Genomic DNA, 21,452 nt, shown 5'->3' with positions numbered 1-21,452 from the left:
ATGTTAGAGAAGAAGTGTTTATGTTTGAAGTTAGTTTCATCTTTACGCAGGTGTTCACAGCATCACAACTTTCACTACATAATTACATTTCATAGTGTGCTGGAGAAGAAACCAACATGAAATGTAGCCAGTTCCCTGAAGCCATTCAGTCTAATTAACTAATTCTGTGTGTGTGTGTGTGTGTGTGTGTGTGTGTGTGTGTGTGTGTGTGTGTGTGTGTGGGCCCATGTTTGAAACTGGTATTAAACTGCTGCTTCAGTCCAGCACATTCTCCTGTATCTCTCTGATGCCTGTGTGCTGTCCATTTTATTTTAAAATTCGAAATGTTGTCCAAACACAAGTGCCTTCTCCAAGGACATTAGATGATAGTTAATGTGTTTATCGGTTTTTCCTCTTTACGAGGGCTCCGTCTTTAGCAGATAAACTAAAGATAATAGATATGTGAGAAGTGCGCTCACCATGTTGTGTCTGTGTGAAGGTGACTCCATTCCCCTCCATCTCTGCTGAGCAATAAAAACAACTTAGTGTGCATTTCTTCGCTTACAGCAAACACACAAAGCAGAGAGTCAATGAGGGAGGCAGCGAGCTAAATCCATATAAGCTCTATTGAAATTCCCCCTCTGAGCGCGCAGACTGCCTCGTGTTATTGTATTTTTGCCTTCTGTTGTTGGCAGTCTGCTTTAGGAGGCTCATTACTTTCTGTCTATAACAATGATATAAAGTAATATCCTTTTCTTTCATCTTTCTGCTCCACCCAATGTGCACAAACACTCACAGAGATGTGAGATGTGACTGAGGACACATGTAGAAAATATGATGTTGTTGCCGAATGGCAACATAGTGAAATGTTTCAGTATTTCTCTGCATCAAACCCCAAATTACACCTACAACAAATGTCTTCATTACAGTGCTGGTAGGATCTTGTGCAAGCACACCTCTTGCCCATGTGTGAGAGTCCGAACAGACCCGCAGAGTGACTGCTGTACTCTACACTGTCAGGAGAAAAACTCAGAGAGGCAATGAGACGCTTGAAGTGACTCCAAATTTAGCCGCTCCAGCTCAAAGCCCCGACAGCTGATGGCTTTTTTGTTTGTTCTTCTATCACACTTCACTTCACAAAGACGGCCTAAAATAGCAAAAGTGCTCTGATCCAGATATAGATAGATTAGCACGGGACACAAAATTTTATGTCATGTACACAACAAAAATACAATTTATGTAACACAAAAAGCTGCCAGATTTTTGTCTGTGTGAGGCAGCATCAGCTGATTTTACACCTCAGTGCACGGGTAGCCTTGAATTAGCTGGTGTTGGAGTGAAAATCTCAAAAGTCTTAGCTCCACAAAATACATAATTCCTCGACCCCAAGCTGCATTTCTGTCCTGACTGCTGGCCCCTTGAAGCTGCAGATCTGACATTCACCAGCAGAGGTACAAGCAAGGCCTGTAATCTCTTAATCCAGCTAGTTTTCTGGATTTTACCAGTTCTGCTTCTGCAATGTGTTTGTTAGTCTTTAATAAGCACAGAGTATGCTTCATCATAATCTGCTTTGAGTTAATGTCAGAGGCTTCTGCCATAACCAGAACATGAAGTGTGACCTCAATGCTGAGGCACTGAAGTAAATAAAGTGACAGTCAAAGTGAATCCAGCGCTCTTCATGGATTATTAACTGCTTGGAAATGCACAGGAGGTAGTGTACAGTAAAGTTGTTTTGTAGGGATGATATTCACATTACAAAAGCACACACATGTCCTCAAAATACACAAACACAAAGAAACACAGACACACACACACAGACACACACACACACACACACACACACACACACACACACACACACACACACACACACACACACACACACACACACACACACACACACACACATACACACATATGCTACGAGTGTCAGAAAGAGGGACTGTCATCCTCGGTAGAATTGGAGGAGCTGCTCTTGACTTATGCCTTTAATATTGAATGAAACTTTACTTCATCCAGCTTTGAAAGCCGTGCACTCATGAAAAAGTAATGACAACAAACAGATTTGTCATTTTCTGATGGATTTGTGTCATCCGACCAATTATGTAAGAGTAGTCAACTGAAACAATGAGAATATAAAACAACTTAAGTATAAACTTGACGTTTCTCACGTTTCAAATATGTGTCAGTGTCCTCTTTTCTTCACGTAACAAGCGAAAGAGTTAACCTCTAAATAAATTGAGATACATTTTTAACACACCTGTGACCACAGAGGAGAAAGGCGAGTCAGCTGAAAGAGTCTCAGGGGCTTTTCATATGTGTAAGCACACAGTTACTTTCAAATGGAGGGGATAGTGCTAGTAGTGCTTCAAGTTTTATAGTGCATGACACAGGAAAAGACCCAGAGAGTGGAAGCACATACAGGGCCAGGTTTACCCCTAATAGGGTCCCTAGGGCAGAGATGGGCACCAATGGGTCACATTTCCTTCACCCTGAAAGAGTTGAGTATAGCTTTGTATTTTATGCCACTATGAAAAAGTCTACACATTTAGAAGGGAGCCATCTCTTTTTAATTTGTGCTTAGGGTGAGGAGCATTACTGCTGATAAAAGCTGCACCGCTAAGTTCTGAGCTGCAAGCTGAATCAGCACATTTATCTGCAACTGAAAATGTACTAAATTGAATGAACTGGAATTATTTATTTAACAGGGATGTATTTATAGTTCAAATACAAAGCTGTGACTGATGGGACTGATAGAGTCCATGGCTTTAGATAGTTTTTTAATACAAACAGTGAAAATCTAACAGCTGATACATTAAAGGGGACATATCATGCTTGTTTCTACTTTTCACTATGCCAGACTAGGATGCCTGTAAAGCATTTCTGCCCTCAGTACAAGTCATTTAGTTCCTTCATTGCCCAACAATTGCGTTCTCAATATCCTCATTTTAGGCCGTTCTGAAGATCTCGTTGAAACCCACCATTTCGAGAATGACCTCTAGTAACCTTGCAACGTCACAGCCCTTTGTGCTCTGATTGGTCAAATCTATCAGAGGAGGCGGAGGGGGTAGAGCCAGGGGGCGGTTTTTGCAGCATGGCAGTATTTCCAAAATCACCACATTGAATGGAGCAGACTGTGCGAGTTTGCTGTTTGCCAAAACTTCACCGTAAGGCATTGATAGCACTAATAAAACGGCAGAATGTAGGATACGTCCTTTTGTATTGGACCCCGAGTCAGACCCGGACGGTTCTGCAGCTCAGGAGGAAGAAAATCCACCTCGACACAGATCATCTCAGGACGCTTCAGTGTGGCGAGTCAAACCGGTACTGTAACATGTATAGGTTTATATGTTTATACTCGGCTCTTGCTGGGTGTATCCCTTGGTGGCGGTTGTGTGACTGACATCACAGAGGAGGAGCTGCTTTATTAGATTACGCCAATAAAAAGAGAGGATTCTCGTGTCGTCATGAAGGTCGAAATCTCGAAGCCAAATGTCAATTACCTATTTTCAGAGGCATCAAATCTCGTTCTAGGATATCAGAAAAAATACAGTATCTCATTTTTTGAAAATTCAAGGGGTGTTAGGTCTTGTTTTCAACTTTATTATTTTATATGTAAGTATTAAATCACGGATCAGCATGATATGTCCCCTTTAAATAACAACAAAGAAATGAATAAAATGTGTTTGAGATCTTGTCCAACAACTTGGGCATTTCATCCATTAAAAAAAAAAAAAAATAGTATTCCATCATTAAAAGATAGTACATGATATGACTGAAAGTCCTAGTTTACGGTGATGCTAGCTTTTATAGTTTTGTAAAAAGTAATGAAAGATTACAAGCGAGTCCAATGTCCAAACCTGTCCAAGTCTTTTAGTTACACAATGCATTTACAATGCATTTAATTAGCCTTAATAATTTTGCCTTGTTTCCCAAAAAAATGCACATTGAATCACCAGTTCTTCTTGAATCATTGTTAGCTTGTAGTAATCACAATGAGAAACATTCACCATGTAAGTGCACTGAAACATAAGAAGTTTTAAAACTTTATTTGAAAGCATACATTGATAGTTTATGAGTGACAAAACACCCTCAAAACATTTGATATATTTAGCCATTAAGTATCAAGGGGTGTAAAAATATGCATTTCTGGACCTAAAGCTAAACAAAAGCAGTCAAAGAGTTTTTTGAATATTTTTTTTAAATGTATTCATTTTTACCGTTACTGTAGGTAAATCATATAGTGTGGTGTGTGTGTGTATGATGTGTTTCTCCTCGTACATGTCATGTGTGGGATCACAGTGAGCCTGAGGAAGCGCCCCTGGCAGTGTAACGGGAGTGAAGCGCCTCCTGTGTTATTTCCCCTCCTCTCCATCCTTTTACGCCGAACCAGAACCATTCATCTCTCCCCTCCTTCAGGCTTCACATCCGGGTCATCCGCCAGTATCTGTCTCTTGCGTCTGTGTGTCTGACAGAGTAATAATTATTTCATCCACCGCCGCCGTGCTGTACTGCAGCCCTCTGCCCGACTACGCGGCTCTTCGAGCGGACACTGCGCGTGGGGTGCACCGCTGATGTTGGAGCCACGGGCGCTGTGAAACTGCAGCCGGTCGCACAAAGGCAGGGATGAGACGGTAGGAGGCTTTTCTATGGGCCAGCCAGCGGTGATTAACTCGCCCTAACGATGTCTAAGAGCCTCAAGAAGAAAAATCACTGGACCAACAAAGTCCACGAAGCGGTGATAACCCGCGGAAAGGACGGGGAGCTGGGGTTCGAGCTGAAGGGGGGCGCGGAGATCGGCCAGTTCCCCTACTTCGGCGAGGTGAAGCAGGGGAAGGGACTGATCCAGAGCGGCAAACTGGCCCAGGATGAGCTGCTGCTGGAGGTCAACAACATGCCGGTGGCCGGGCTCACCATCCGGGACGTACTGGCCGTGATTAAACACTGTAAAGATCCGGTCCGCCTCAAATGTGTCAAACAAGGTGAGATACGACGAGCAGGAGAGCGACCAGCGTTTAGGAGGAGGGAGGAGTGAGTGTGTGTGTAGCTGGTTTGATTACGATGTCAATTATAGAGTCATATGTCAGTCTACGCTACGGGCAGAATACGTGTGTGTAAGTAGACACAACACAAACCCCGGACCCAGGCCCTAGTGCTGCTAAATTGTAATTACGATCCGTAGTGATGGTGTCAGTCCACGCAGGATCAGTAACTGTCGTGGTCATTTCGCAGCCGGGATTAGACGCCGTTTGTTTACCCCAGTGTCGCTGGTTCGATGCCACAGCCTGGAGGGGGTGTGTCCGTTTAGGCGTCATGCCACAGCCTGCGGTTTTCTCCTTTTACTGTTCGAGGACAGACCTCGATTATCCAGCAGGCCTGCGCCGTGGATCAAATGTTTTTCTCTTTGCTGCTGTAGAGATTGAGCAGCGCGCACACACCATCTCTCACACACATACACACACACGGTCTGCTTGCTGCCAGTGCAGACTGTTATTACAGTATAATTACACACTGGTGAAAAAAATTACACCTCTGTAGCCCAATTACTGCTCAGCTCTTGTTCACATTGATCAGCCTTGAAGTCTACATGATTTAAATCCCACCTCCTTAATTTCACACACATGTACTCACACACACACACACATGCACACACTCAACTTCTGTTTGTGAAATGGCCATGAGTTTCAGACTGGAAAATAATCGTGCATGTCTCTTGCAGCCATGCTCCGAGGAGCCTCTGAGTGTTTTGTTATTGTGAGCCGGTGCAGTGTTTTGTGTAATTTTTGTGGCCTCTGAAGCTTCCAGGCTTGTTTGAATGTTTCTGAGCACAGCAGTGGATTTACTGCAACAGTGTTGACTGAGTGACCTGCTTCTGTCAGCCAGCGTAAAAGCACACAGGGTCTGTATACGAGCAGAACATTGGATTGAAGGAACAGCGGGGGAGATGGTTATCATCACACCCTCTGAGGCTTTGCTTTAAGTCCTAATAAGTGGCTGAGCCATGAAATGAGCATTACAGCAGCTTGTTTTCTGGGACATGAGTAGAGGAGGAATCAAATTTTTTATTTTTGGACTTTGCCGGGTTTGCTCACAGAGGATTTGTCTCCACACTGTTGGCCCTAACTGCCTGCTCTCAGAGTTACCATGGATTGCATCAATGTGATTGATTATTGAGTTATAGTTGCTGACAGAGTGAGAGCACAGAGTTGTGATGTGTGAGGGGTTAAATGCTAATGTGCATGTATCTCAGACAGGTCCATTCTCTGCCTCCCCCCAGTCTTATCCATTTAAACATGAGTCTGTCTGTTTATTGAACTACCCACCTCACAATGTGGTCTTTGCTAACAACAGTTTTTGTTCTCTGCTGTCATATTACTGTTTGACTTGCATGCAGTGCAGACTGGAGTGTACATTTATGGCAGTGTGCATGCAGACACTCGCTGCTGACACACTCACGACCCGCCGAGGGATCAGATAGAAGCAGTCCTGTCGCTCTGCACACACAGAGGCCACACTCTCACACAGCCACATCAGAGATGGATGTCCTGTCCTGTCTGACTGCCAACGCCACCATGCACACGGGCTAACACGTTTTAACAGACTATTTTGAGTCAGGTAGAAACCAGCTTTCAGTCTCAGAAGGAGGCACAGCAGTGAGAGTGAGTCCTGCCCTGACCCCCCTCTCACACATCTACACTCATAAAAACCGTACATGTCCAAATCCATGGAACAGGACTCTGCTTCATGGGGTTATCACACATTTTTAGTGGAGTAAACTTGTTTTGTTTGTGGTTCTGCTGCTCTTTTCCAGTTTATAGATGGAGGCACAGTTTCATTCTCACAAATCCTATGCTGGTTGTTTTGCAGATCTGAACATGCAGGTGTTAGTTAATGTAAAGGTATATCAAGTCGACTCATAATAGAGTTCATGAACTGGTATGCAAGTTGTTTAATAAAAGAGTCAGTTGCTTAGTTGTGGCACTTTGTTTTATTTTGCAAATACATGGCTAAATGGGAAAGTAGCCAGGGAAGAAACCTCTCGAGAGAGCTCTCATTTACTCTCCTGCTGTTTGCTTGTGTGTCTCAAATCTTCAAGGGTCTCAATTTTCCATCATATAAATGGGTGTGCTGTAAATAAATCTCTGCTAATGGCTCCATAACAACTTAACAACACCAAACTTTTCTAGAAAAACAAAACAAAACTCAGAGTTTCAACATTATGTCAGTAATATCCCACTGTAGCTTTCTTACAGAAGACATTTGACATGTCACAGGATTTAAACACGTGTAACTAATAAAATGAGTAATGGCTATTTTCCATTTAGCTTCTCATGCTTTACTGAGTCACTACAAGGCCACTTCCACTTTAATCTTTCCTGTGTGCACATGGATTTCTTTAAAAAAAAATGTCAGACAGGAAACTTCAGAATGCATTTGTGTTTTCAAAGATAAATTATGTTAGGTTTGTTTTGAAAATAAGTAACCATCTGTGTCCGTCTGTATGCTACTTGATGAATATCGTCAGTATAGAGCTCAAGTGGAGAGCAACCAGCAGCTCTGTGTGGCAGATTTATAAAAATGGCATAAAGATCAAATCCACCAAGAGGTGTTAGAACAGTGTGGAGTGCAGCTAAGTGTGAATGGATGTGAATATGTGTGTGTGTGTGTGTGTGTGTGTGTGTGTGTGTGTGTGTGTGTGTGTGTGTGTGTGTGTGTGTGTGTGTGTGTGTGTGTGTGTGTGTGTGTGTGTGTGTGTGTGTGTGTGTGTGTGCGTGCTTGCGCAAATGCATGTGCATACGTGTGGAAATGTAAGTGAGAAAGAGAGGTGGAGCCTTAAGAGAAGAGTATGGTAAAGGTGTGAAAAAACTCATTTCAGGAAACAGCATACACCGTCTTGTGTTTTTTTCTCGCCCTTTTATCTGTCAGATTCTTGATTTTTTAAAAGCCTAAATGAAAAGACATTTTCTATTTTTGATTAATTATCAGTTGCCTTTGTTGTGCTGACTTGTCAAAGAGACCAAAGCACACAAGATAGATATAACGGCTGCACCATGTTTTTGTCTTTCCCTTCTTCTTGATTAAAAAAAAAAATCAATTTATTAGATTCTGTGCTTGGATGGTTTCTTAATGATTTGTTATTTCATTACATTTCTCTGCTGTTTTGTCCTGTTCATTATAATCATCATTAAAACAGGAGAAACACTACAAGTGAAAAGATACTTATTTAAAGAGAATGTGTTTTTACCTCTTTAAAACAGCTCTATTTAAAGTTGCCTCTAATTGGTATTAATCATATTTTCTCAAATCGCTATGGCCCAAATACAGTGATATAAATAATTTTAATGTCAGCTATTTTTAACTTAGACTTTTTTGCAATCTGAATATATTAAAGCTGCCATCCAAGACTAAATCAACAACAAACACTGCTCTGATTTTATAAGAATAAACAGAATATTAACACAGTTTCCTTTGGCTTCAGATACAGCGGATACTTGCAGACTAGCAGCTTAGCTGCTTGAAATAAAACTGAATGTGGTTTTAGCCTGCTTGGAGAGGTGTGTGAATAAAAAAAAAACACAAATGAATACCTCATCCACTGGGGTTTGTGGTGCAGGTTTCTGAGAGAAACAACATGAGTTCACATGTGAACATGCCCTCGTACACGTGGAGGGCAGCCAGCCCGTGTCACAGTGTGCAGCGGCTCTCAGACTGAACAGATATGGGGCAGACCTGCAAGCTCTTTTTTACCCTAATGAAACAGTTCACGGAGATCAAGGCAGGTGGACTTTAACATTTAGTCTGCATTACTAAAAGCTTTCTTGAGTTGAAATATCTCAATGCTATCCCCACATTCCCTTGGTAAGTGCTGCAACACCTGTTGAGTTTATCGTTCAAGTGTAGCACACAGTGATAGTGGCTGACTGACAAACCAGTACATGAAAAAAAATTTTTAACAGGTCATTGAGTTTAAGATGAGAGTAAACAAAAGCAAGCTTCTACTTCTATCCTGCAACATTCTATGCTCCAGGCTAAAATGATGGATGAAACTAGCACAAATTAGCAGCTTATATAGCCAAAATGAGCTAATACTGACAATTAACTTCAGTCAGTGGACAAAGACCTTATCCAGCTAAATTTTAATGAACAGTGTTTTAAACATTTGAAAATAAAAAAACAGCAAGTGTGAAACATTTTCTGCTTGAATTTAAAGAAACATACTGAAACAAGTCGTACAGTGGTCATATTCATGCTTATAATGTTGCCCTACTTTCTAAAGGATTTGAGGAGGAGGAATTATTGATGAGTTTGGCAAATGTAACGTTATCTAACACAAGGTTTGGCGGGAGTTGCTGGAGTGTAAGCCTCCTCAGTCCAAATAAAGTGCAGAACAGAGCTGCTATCTTTACTCTTATTTCCTGGCAAAGCTCTTGTGATTCTATCTCAACCTGTAAACCTACAAAATAACATGCTAATGCTAAAAAGAGGCCCATTGCTGTTGGAAGCTGTCCTATCTGGTTATTTATTTAGAGGGGTTTGCTAACTTTAGTAGCTTGTGTTGGAGCAGATGGACCCCATTTACTGCGAAGTTAAGGATTTCTAGTTTTTAAAAGGTGAAAAAAGTCACCAAGAATATTGACCTCATATGAACACAGTCAGTGTAACACACTATGAGAGAAAATAACCTTACTTACATGATTGTTTACAAAGTTAGCGATAGGTTAGTATTTTGGGGTTTATCTAGATTTTACCTCACTGAAAAGTAGGGAAGCACCGATCCCAATCCTGGCATTGGGTACCTGTCAGATCCCCTCAAAGCTGGATTGGGAGGTAAGGGGCCAATCCAGGCAACCAGCTTTATGCTTTTTTTTTTCTTTTTTTCTTTCTTTTTTTTTTTTTTTTACCAACGCTTGATTTGAAATGTTGCCTCTGATGCATCCTTGTTTTTTTGCTGCGTTACCAGTCTACAGGGTTTAAAAGTTTACGGTTAAATAGTAATTTCTGTACGTTCTAAAGCTTTGTTCTTACCAATGGGCTTTTCAAAATTTTAATATTTTATAGGATAGAATAGATTGGAACTTTATTGTCATTGTAACAAGTAGAACGAAATTGAAGTCACAGCAGCAATCAAGAAAACAAAAGTAAGAAACTGTATAAAAAGTGCAAAAAGGTCCATAAGAAAATAGATGATGACAGCTTGTCCATCATTCTCCAGTTCAGCCAGCCTCCACCTCCACAGGGTCCAGGAATGAGCTTCTTCAGTCATGCTCCATCTCTGTCTCCTGGATCCTGTCTGCTCACAGCAGGTGAAGCTCTTCCAATGTGGCATTGGTGTCTGATGTTAGCTCCGTTATCCATGTCTGTGAATAGCATGATGCTAGTCTGCCCTCTGGTATTCCCTCTGTTGCTGGGTTAGCATGGCTAGCTCGTCCATCTTATTGGAGAAGGATCTTATGTTCCCAATAACAATGGATGGAGGGAGGGTCCATGTCGTCACTTCTTAGCTCACACCTGAGTCCTCACCTCCTTCTCCGCCTCTCTTCACTTTGTGGGAAGACATCAGGCTTTATACCAGTTAGCATTGACATGCTACAGGCTGCTAATAGCTGAGTTCACATGTAAACAATACAGCCACAGTTACATGTAGGATCTCCAGACAAACACAGGAGAAAAAGTAGCAAAAATATAGCTGAAGCCACAAAAAGTTTGGTGTCCATGACCAACAGATGAGCCATAAAAGTAATGATCCACTCCAAATACAAAGATTATGAAAAAGAGACGAAAAAATTACAAGACATGGGCAAAGAAGAGAGAGCTGCTGCAAAAGGCAGCCATAGCCAAAAGGCGGCGCCTAGCCAGGCAGCATTATAGTAGAAAATAAATATTAACTTCAGTAATTCCATATACTCATTATTTTCCTCTTACCCAAAACATTGCCAGTCTTATCCCACAGTAGGGCATCCAAGTAATTATTTAACACTGGTATCAAATTGGTATTGGTATCTGTCGAGACCAGAAAATATGGAACAACAGGCATCCCTACTTATGAGAATAGCCAAAGTAGAGAATATGTTAATATCCTAACTCTGCAGTAGCTAACAGTAATATGTACTAGACATCTATCTTTCCCTTTAAATCACTATCAAAGGGAAGTTTGTTAAAAAACAGCTGAGTTCTGGCTTTAGCTCCTGTGTTAGCCTTGCTTGAAAATTTTATTTAATATTTATATTTGCTTTAGATTAAGGTCTTATGTACTCTTGCGTACCTTTTTATGTTGAGAAGCCTAAAATTGTCCAGTTCTCAACATTTGTATGACTTACATCATGAAACACAGCAGTGCAAATTATAATCATTTTAGCTCTCTTGGGCGTCACATGAGAGTGAAATGGTTGTTATGTGAATTTGGTGAATTATTTGTACGAAACATGGAAATCCAGAGATTTAGAAGAAATTTCAAATTGCAAATCAAGGGCTCACTGCTGTGTAGGACAATTTGAAAGTGACCCTACCATGGAAGAGTAGAGGTATAGCAATGATGAAACTACATTTTAATGTTTGCGCGAAAGGATTGTTTAAAGTCGTCAAGTTATCTGACTCAGCTGTCCGAGCGCTGTCAGTCCTCTTAATGTGAGTACAGTATTGAGGGACAGATGGAGCAGAGGGAGAAAAGGGCAACCTTCCTCTCATCTCATGTCGCTTTGTTGATGAGAAGCTTGAAGAATCTGTGCATAACATCCTGTCCACTCAGTTGGTATAAATAACTAAACAAGAGATGAGTTCTGTCAGAGGCGGAGGATGATTTTGGATGATATCGAGGCTAGAAGCTGCTGGAGCTCAGCTCAGAGGATCAAACTCAAGCTCAGCCAGCCAACGGCCAGATATCTAAGTGGTCCAGTTAAGTGAATTAGGTCAATATGATTCTCCTCTGCGTGGACACACTGCGTGGAACAGTCTGTACTGCTGCATGTGTTCATCAGATGGAGATGGAAGCAAGCTTGAGAACACTCCTGCTATTCTTAAGTCCGTGCAGAGCTAGAGTTATTTCTGTCAACCATCAGATACATTCACTTCCCTCCTTCTGTCCGTGGATACTGGGAACATATAATGGGGCTGACTTGGAGTGTGTGTGATGCCCTGAGATAGCAGATGATTGAACAGAACAGGATAAACCAGTTCCTGTAATAGACTGATTGACATAAAGGGAGATGGGTCAAAGTAGGTCTCCTGGATAAAAGACACTTTGATAGTTCACCGTGCCATCATGATTGAAAAAAGCTACAAAATTAAGTTATCAAAAAAAGGCTGCTATTTTGTTTCTCACACAAAGTCAATGATAAAATCAAGGCAGATCAAGTGGCAGAGATAAGATACCATATTCTTATGATTATTCATAATGTTTGTGGGTGGGGACCACCATGAGTAAGCGTGTGTGTGTTTGTCTGTGTGTGTGATTTTATTAGCTCTTGTAATATATATACCATACATATAAACATTATGCTCTTTATCTGGCTGGATCTGTTTTTCTTGTACCATTTGGCTCTGTGCAGTTTTTATTTATAATCTAATGGTTTTAAACTTTGTGGGGGGGAATCATGTAACACAACAGATAACCATTACCAAGCCAAAAAGTATAAAAGATACACAGCATCTTTTTCAAAAGCATGATTTTACTGTGAGTATCTGTAAAAACTCATTTTTGAATTTGTGTTTATTTATATTGACACTTCTGACCACTTGGTGGAGTATTTGTGCTCAAAGTCAGTTTGTATTAAGTGATCATGTGCTGCTTGTGGATGTGTACTTTTATGGAACAGTTAATTCATTTCTTAAGAAAAATAAAAAAATTTACTCTGATACAAAAGAACAAAAATCAGACTCCTGCTTAGGAACAATTTTGAGATTTTGTTAGTAAAACAAATTTTTACATGTCAGTCTTTTTGGATTCCTTGAATCAAGCAGGAATCCCCATACTTGATCCTTCACTTGTACAACACCACATTATAAAGATACTTAAAGTAAATGGAGAAAAGGAGAAAAAAAAAATCAAACTGGAAGTGTCTTTGTACAGATACATGGTCCCCATCTCTGTATAGTTTGATGTATTACACCAGGGGTCCCAAACTTTTTTCCGTCAGGGCCAAGCAACTTTTCCCTTCTCTGATGGGGGGGGTCCAGGGTCAGTTTGTTAAAAAAGTGTGATGATCGCAGAGGTGTCCAAACATAAATATTTATTGTTTCCTAGAAAGCCACACATAACCAAATATTAATAACCCTTTCTGGGATCTTGACAGGAAAAAAAAATCAGAAAATAAATAATAACACTATTAATGAATTATATAACACTATTTATAAAATAGATAACTAAAAAACCCTTTTCAGGTTTTTCACAGAAAAAAAGACCATGAAACATTAACTTTCTTGTAGACACTACTGTTTGCAGCTCTCTCTCATTAACTTCACTGTGAAAAACAGAAAGCAAGCAGGCTAAGAAACCCAACTATGTGATACAACACCTACCAGCACAATACATTTCACTACCAGTACGGTTTTTTAACAGGATTTTTTTTTTTTTTTTTTTTTAGAGAGGGGTTTCAGATAGTTAGGATAGAAAGTTGCTTTCTATGCATGTGTAAGTCTCGATCACGTGGCCAGACTGAAAAAAAAAAAAAAATCACATTGTGCCTCTGGTATTGTTAAGGGGGGCAGGCAAAATGTGGAGGCAGGCCGTATCCGGCCCCCGGGCCATAGTTTGGGGACCACTGTATTACACAGTGGATATCATTGAAGCATTTATTCTATTTTATTCACTATAATACTTTTGAAGCCTCCTCTATCAATTTTAAACACTGAAAACAATGCAAAAATGGAAATGGAAGTCCCTCCCTGGCAGCATGCCTCCGTCCTCCCTCTGGCTCTCACCATCCTGCAGGGTGGAGGGTTCAGTGAGGCTGCTGTAGCTCTGAGACATAACCATCTCTCACCTCCAGAGATGGCAGCAGCTGAGACATCTGGCAACATCACAAATTTACATTAAATATATTCTGCCTCCCTCTTCCTAGATTCAAAGAGTCATATCATTTTCAGTCAGTCATGGCAGCACAGAAGGCATTCATTGAAATAGTGTAGATTAGCCCGCAGTGCTAATCTGATAGCTTTGCTGTAGGCTTTAGATCTGAATAAGAGGGATTATAAAAGCTGGAGCCAGCTGCAGCTCTGAAACCAATGGACAGCTACCAATAATGTTCTGACTGTACTGAGGCTCACTTTCATTCCTGAGCTGTATTTCTTGAAATGAAGCCAATTTATATACCCAGTATTATTCACCATGATGAATGCACATTAACCAAAGCATTTTCTAAATTCATAAACACCTCAAATATTTCAAAAGGCTCTTATTCTCCATTTCTTTTTATCTTTATGCCAAATTCTATTTGCATGATATTTGAGGGAAGCAAAAAAATATGTATTTAACATAAACTAACCATATCACAGTATTTCTTATATGTTCTTTGAAGAGAAGATGTCTAGCCTGTTCACTTGATAACTTTACTGCTGGTATTATGTTACTTCAGCAGCAGGCAGCTTTCTGTCTTGCAGGAATAAATCACAGGAGATGTGGATAAGTATTACATTTGCATTCAAGATTATTTTAACACTGTAGTGAATACTTCCTACCAGTAGATGACAGTAGCTAACTGATTAGCTCCCTGCAGAGGCCCTGAACTACCTCTCATCTGTGCATTTAATTCCATATTTGTGACATTCATTTTGAAATTCAGAATAAATGATGTTTGTTTAACTGCACTATGTTATATATACAGTTCATAGCTGTAGAGGGTTATTTTCTCTTGAGATAGACAATTTTGTCTATAATGCTCAACCATTACTCTAGAAAAGAATTACAGAGCATGACCAACCTGAGAGTCCTCTACTCCTTTGGCAGTATCAAGCTGGAGTTACCTGCTGGAGGTTGCATATGTGTGTTTACATGTATTAATGTCCAGGGTAAAAAAATCTCTTTCCTACTCTGAAATTCAACAGATATTGACAAACTGCCTGTTGTTCGTAAGCAGATAAAGTCATAAACCAGTAAACTGTCTGATGTGGAGCTTCTGAAGGGGCACAGAATTCACACGACATATTTTCTGTAGCACAGTGAAGTCAGATAGTGATATTAATCACATTTCAAAGATGTTTTTCCCGCCATAAATATTGAAGTGATCAACAGTTTTTCTTGTGACCTTGTGGACATGAAACTGGTGTTTGCTGGAACATGATTTTTCAGAGATAATTATCAACTTAATATATTCTTGTTTTGTTCCACCTTGCTTTTATTGTTGCTCACAAAACAAGAAAAAGAAAAATCAGCCTTTAAGAAAAATTTAGTGTACATTCTATTTTAACTCTCTATTGTAATTGCTGAGGCACTTATCTGATTGTAGTCACAAATAAAACTAATGTCTAAAAAGCACAATTATTCAAGAGACATTAAGTTTCAGTGTTGTGTTGATCCAGCCCCATAATTCAGAAGAAATTGTTTTCAATCCAGTGTTTTTTCAAAGATTGATCCTCATCTTGAAACTATGAGTGTGGTACACACTGGCATAAATCTAAGTGTAGACACCCAGAGGCCGGTGTTTAGCACCAGTAAAAGCAACTGCATAAATCATATTAACAGGACACAAGACTCAGCTCTTCACAGTGTACATCAGACCTTGCATTTTCAGCGTTTTTAAATTCAGATTTTATTATTACAAACTGTTTATTATATTTTTGGGATTTTCTGGCAATATTAAACACTCAAAGTAACTTAACTTGAGAGATTGTACAATGTTAAGGATAGCAACTTGGTTAAAATTTGCCTTTGGCTACCAAGAAGGCAATAACAAGAAAGTTTAAAGGTCCCATATTTTGCAAAAATCACTTTATCAAGTCTTTTAGTGAAATTTGTGGGTCTTTGGCTTTCCTCCCAGCCCACAAAATATGATGTTTAATAACAAAACCTGCACTTAGTAGTGCTTGTGAATGTAAAATCCTGACCTAAAACAAGCTGTTTGGATTTTAGAGATTTGCAGACGTCAGCGATTTCCTTTTTTGACCAGTCAGGAGCAAGTCTGACCTGATTGGTCCATTGGAGCAGATACCCCCGAACCCCCCGCCCACTCCCCTCCCCGCCACTGCTCCAGCAGCCATCTCTGCCATCACTGCTTTGTTTTTGGCTGGAAACAGCCACATAGTTCCATGCACAAGCTTCCCATCTCGGAAGAAGACAAGATTAAGTGGCTAGAGTTCATTTATCAAGGAAATGTGCCAGCTACACTCGGTAAAACTGTGCATGTGTGTGCTAGTCACTTCACGGCCGACTGCTTTTCCAACTTTGGACAGTACAACAGGGGGTTAGCGAATAGACTGGTCCTGAGTCCTGGCGCATTACCAACCATCCGCCAACAAACCTCGGACCCTGGAAATGTGAGTAATTTAAATGCTGTGTACTGTGGAGCAGATGTAAGAGCTTTTCCTCAGTGTCCCCCCTGTCTCTGTGTTAGCTTCAGGATGCTAACTGTAGCTGCGGTTAGCCTGTTGTTTTAGCCTGTAATGTTACGGTAAGCGAGCTTCACTGTTTTCTAAACATTTTTCACTCGGAGCTCTTGGCGCTCTCAGTGAGGGGCGGTATCAGCGGTGGCTCATTTACATATGAAGGCCACGCCCACTAAATCAGACAGTTCTGAACAGAGGGGCTATGAGAGCCTGGAAACAATGCTGCTGTGCTTGATTTATTGGCTTTTTGGACCAAAACATGTTACTACCATTTCATGGAGACATCAACAATCCAAAAAAGAACATAATATGGGACCTTTAAAGAACTGGCTATACATTGTAGAAGAGATTTATAATATGGAGAGTTTAATAATTCAAAATACCGAATTCTTTAAGAAAATGAACAAATGGGACACCTATAAGTGGGCTCACTGAGACGCCACCAACACTCTCTGCAGAAAGTGATTTTTAATACTGCTTAATGCGTTAGGTACACATGGAAGAAAAAACAGTATCCCACTGATTCGTTTTGTTTTGTTTTGTTGTGTTGCTTCTTTGGCAGTCATGAGTAGTTTTTCCCAAACTTATCTCATTGTCGTTAATCATGTAGTAACACCATTCTGTGTTCTAGTTGTAAAAATATTTATTCATGAAGTATATATCCTGGTATGTTATAAGGAAAATAAAGGAGCAGTCAGGTCAGTACAGCTGAATTCATTTTGGCTTGGATCTGAAGCATGAATGACCCCCGTAGTGATAGTGTCAGACCTTGTTAGACTATCAGACCAAAGCAGCCAAATGGAGCACTGGAGAAGAGATTAATTACAAAGCTCAGAGGGCGGCCTTCTCTCAGACACTCAGACAATTAATACTTTCTGTGCTGACTGGGTGTACGTCCACACTCTTGCTGGTTTTAACCCATCAGGTTACTGACCACTGTGCCCCAAAACCACTGAGTTTCTCATCACTCCCTGTTGTCTAAAGCTCTGTCTCAGCTCCTCGTCTTTGCCCACACCTTTACCTTTTCTCCACTGTTTTTTTTTCCTTTTTACATCCTCCCTCCTTTTCTTGTATGCACTAAAAGCTGAAAATGAAGAATGTATTTATTTTTTGTATATATGGTCTTATTTGACTTTATATGAGCCATATACACCTAACATTTCCGAAAAATGTCTTATTTTAAGACAATAAAAAATGGAATTGATGCCTGAATTACTTGTAAAGAGTGGAAAAAGGGGTAAAGGGTAAGAAAAAGTTGCTTGCCAAGTTTCTTGAAATAAGACATTTTTCTTTTTTAAATAAACTAGACAATGAATTAGTTCTTATCCCGTTGGCAGATTTTTACATTTTTACAAGAAAATCAGGCATTATTTGTCTGTGCTTTTAAGAATGAATCTAGCTCATAATAAGTCTAATTAGGGAATTTTTTACAAAAAATAATATAAACACTTGCTTAGATTTCAGTTTTTGCAGTATATCACAGTCTACTCACATTAGGATGCATCCCTTTTGTTGTTCCTGGTAGAGGTTGAGGTGCATGGCTTAAACTTGGGAGTGCAATCAGGAGAGACAAACATCTCCGTATGACCGTATTTTAAGTAGGAGCCTTTGCACAAACAACAACACACAGGCACATTCGTGTCCATCAGTATTTATTTCATCAGCACGGATGTGTGAGTTGAGTAGAGATGAGGGATTTATTTGTTCACTGTGGGAGGACAAAGATGGTACAAGGAATATTAGCGCTGGCAATACCCATAACCCCCCTCTTTTTGTACTGAAGTGTCGTTTATAATGTTGCCTTGTTTCACTTTATTGTTACTCAGAGGCTGTAAATGTGTGTCTGGCCTTGATTACGATGCCGCTGAGAAAGAAAAGGAGGAACATAATCATTAAGACTAGTCTGAAGACAGGGGGATCAATACAAAGACCTTTAGGAGAGAGGCTCTGTCATTTACTATTAATAATGGACACTGCTGCCTGCTGCAAAATTGCCATTAGGAGTACTGGAAACAGATACTTCATTCACAGCTAAATAGCAGTCTCAATACACCCACACGTACAGAATCTGTACACGGTATGGAATAATTAACACACACACACACACACACACACACACCTGCAGTCTCAGTTGTGAGACACTCCCATATGAGCCTTCTGGGACCAGCTCAACTAACTGTATCTAATTGGGACTGGAGAGCAGGAGACTGCAGACAGGGTCAGATCGGGATAATCTTAACAGGACCACTGGAGAGGTGAATGAAGCGACAAACAGAGGAATTGTGCTGCTCAAATGTCAGATGTTACAAAAGAGCAATAAAGAGCAGAAACAAGAAAAGTGCTGAAAAATTAAATTAGTGGGCAGAAAGAAATGCAGAGGTAAATATTTCTTTCAAGAATACGGTATAAGAATCAAGTGATGAAGTTTTTGTTTTTATCAATAAAACTTAAACAGCATTCCTGTTTGTATCTGACATGTGTGTTTTAAATTTTTAAAGCTAGAACCAATTTAAAACACACACATTTCAGTTATGGGAGTCAAATGAAAACATGTTATGTGATGGGATTAAATCAAAAATCCTATTAACTCTAAAAAATAAAATAAAAAAAAAAGTAAAAATAATGAAACTAATCAATTCTTTAACTTGAAGTCACCAAGAAATAAGGAACACAATGTAAAGTTCATCTGCATTTTTAAAATTATCTTTGTGTACTGATGATGTCCTCCATAAAGTCATAGATTGTTTAGGTTTGGCAGAATTGTGAGAGTAATTAGTGCGGCACTGTTCTGCTTTGTGTGATCCTTTAGTAGTGTCTTTTTCCTTTACAATCTAAAGTCTTAACAGGCTCACATAGCCTGCAAGTTTGACTGCATTGACTATGTGAGGGTTCAGCCCCATCACTCTCTCATATATACAGTATAAGAAACAGACTTATTGAGCAATCAAGCCGATAAACTGGGCTGGTAAGTGACATTTTGAAAGAGCGTGAGGTGAAACTTGAATTCACAAGGCTGATATATTAAAAAAATAAAAAATAAAATCAATGAGGCAGTCTGGCAATGTTATCTTCCCTCTCAGCAAGGACAATTTTCATCCTAATGACAGCGTATCAAATCTGAAACAGTTACTGGCTGGTGTTAAAAATAGGCTATATTCTGTAACAATGCAGTTCACTATCAGTTTAAATTGTGTACAGAAATCTATAGCATAATATAGCATGTCTATATCATTAATTTAAAGAAATACCTAAAACATGATACAGGCAAAGATACAAGCTGAAACGTATGACATGTCATCAACTCACAGGCAGGAGGTAGAAATTAAACTAGACGAGCAGGGAGCAAGAACTACACAATGAAACAAGAAACACTTCAGACTCAAACGGGTGAAAATAAACAAGACATGAAGAACACAAGACATGGCACACAAGACTAACTGAAAATAACAAGTAAGATGAAAGAACAAATAAGAAACAAAGCAATCAGCATGGAATAATGATGTCATTATTAAATTGTTTTAATTTGATGCACAAAAAAGTGACATCGTCATCATGACATCGGTGAAAGACAAATCTGCTTTTAAATTATTGAGATAAGTTACTTCATAAACATACATTTTTAAATCTTAATCATGCATTATTTTTGAAAGTCACATTCCAAAATGGGATGTATTTTTTGTCTATGGTTTTCACAAAATTTACTAAAAAACTGTTTTCAAAGCTAGATAGAGGAGTAAATAACGATTATAACACCAGTGGAAATAGCATCAAGGTTTGCTTAATTAGTTATGTGTGGTTTGGTTGTTTGGGGTTGATTCTGGTTAGCATAATTTGTGTTGGTGTTACACAATTAATGTAGCTACTAGCACCAGTTAACAGCTGTCTCTAACTATATTCCTGTGTGAAAAAAAATGTGTCATTGATAACCGTCACTGGTACACTGCTTACCATTCCACTTGAAATTTCTCTCAGTATTTTTTCATTAATACATTTTATATTATCCTTTCGCTTAAATGCGATAACAAAACTATTTTGCTTTCCTCTTATAATATCTATAACCATAAATTTGCACAAAATTTGGCATTGTGTGTCCAGCTTTGTGTTCATTGGTTGACCTTGTTGGCATTTGCTGAAGTCACTCCTTGTGTTTGTTCAGAAAGGCATAAAGCAGGTGGGAGATTTTCATGTGTAGCTTGAGCAGAATATGTATGAGGGTACAGACGCAAATTTATTCCTCTTTTTATTTGTGTGTTCCAGAGGTATATCTGTGCACAGTGTGCTGACTTTTGCCCCGCAGTTTTGTGCTTCTCTGTGGCCTGCGTGACCCTATGTAGGAGGCAGGCAAGCTATTGATAACCAAGTCTTGCTGTGTTTATTTTATTTCTCATGATAAGCTCCACGTCAGATCCATGACAGCCAGAGATGCCTTGTTTGTATGCATTGGATTTAACATGGAAATAATGCCTCACCATTGGCATTGTCCCTGTTGTTGCTTTTGGATCACTTGCATGTTAGCGAAACATGTAGCCATGCATGTTTGTGTTTAATGTGTGTGCGAGTATCCTAGAGTCTTGAGTTTGCATGCCACCATGTGTTCCTGGAGCGTGTCTGCAGGGCTGAAGAGTTTAGCAGTTAAACTTTGTTGGGAAGGGAAGTCACAGAATCAATGTGGCATGACTGTGCTTCCCTCCTCTCCCGGCTTCTTGGGAGAATGTACATGTCAAAACTAATTATGCCTTTCCTAATCCAACAAAATGGCCCCTGTTAGTTAACATGTGCCTGCTCCTCTTCCAGCCTTTATGTTGATGTTCATAAATACATCATGGCAACGTGTCTGAGAGCCTAAATACTACAGTTATACTTTATTGAATCTCTAATCTTACCAATTCTAGGCGTTCATATTAATTTTGTTTTGATAAATATAGAAGGTGCTAAAA

At 39.7% G+C, this 21,452-nt stretch overlaps 1 protein-coding gene across 7 annotated transcripts in view; it reads left to right on the top strand.

Moving 5' to 3' along the window:
- The window catches only part of magi2b (membrane associated guanylate kinase, WW and PDZ domain containing 2b), a 97,330-nt gene that overhangs the window by 3,146 nt on the left and 72,732 nt on the right, over positions 1-21,452 (top strand). For 4 of the 7 annotated variants that reach the window (XM_074676822.1, XM_074676821.1, XM_074676827.1 and 1 more), the window contains exon 1: positions 4,341-4,961. The exons of 1 other annotated variant lie outside the window; for it this stretch is intronic. In XM_074676822.1, coding sequence (XP_074532923.1) covers positions 4,664-4,961 — 298 coding nt within the window. In that variant the 5' untranslated portion in view covers positions 4,341-4,663. Of the gene's footprint in view, positions 1-4,338; positions 4,962-21,452 lie in introns of those variants that run through there. 2 more of the 7 variants (XM_074676823.1, XR_012598855.1) reach the window with 2 other exon arrangements.

The sequence above is a fragment of the Halichoeres trimaculatus genome, unplaced genomic scaffold (assembly GCF_033239565.1).
Source record: "Halichoeres trimaculatus isolate MK-OKI-2021-1 unplaced genomic scaffold, fHalTri1.1 fHalTri1_scaffold_10, whole genome shotgun sequence".
Lineage (NCBI taxonomy): Eukaryota > Metazoa > Chordata > Actinopteri > Labriformes > Labridae > Halichoeres > Halichoeres trimaculatus.
The sequence above is the reverse complement of the archived record's forward strand: the minus strand, read 5'-3'. Positions and strand labels throughout refer to the sequence as shown.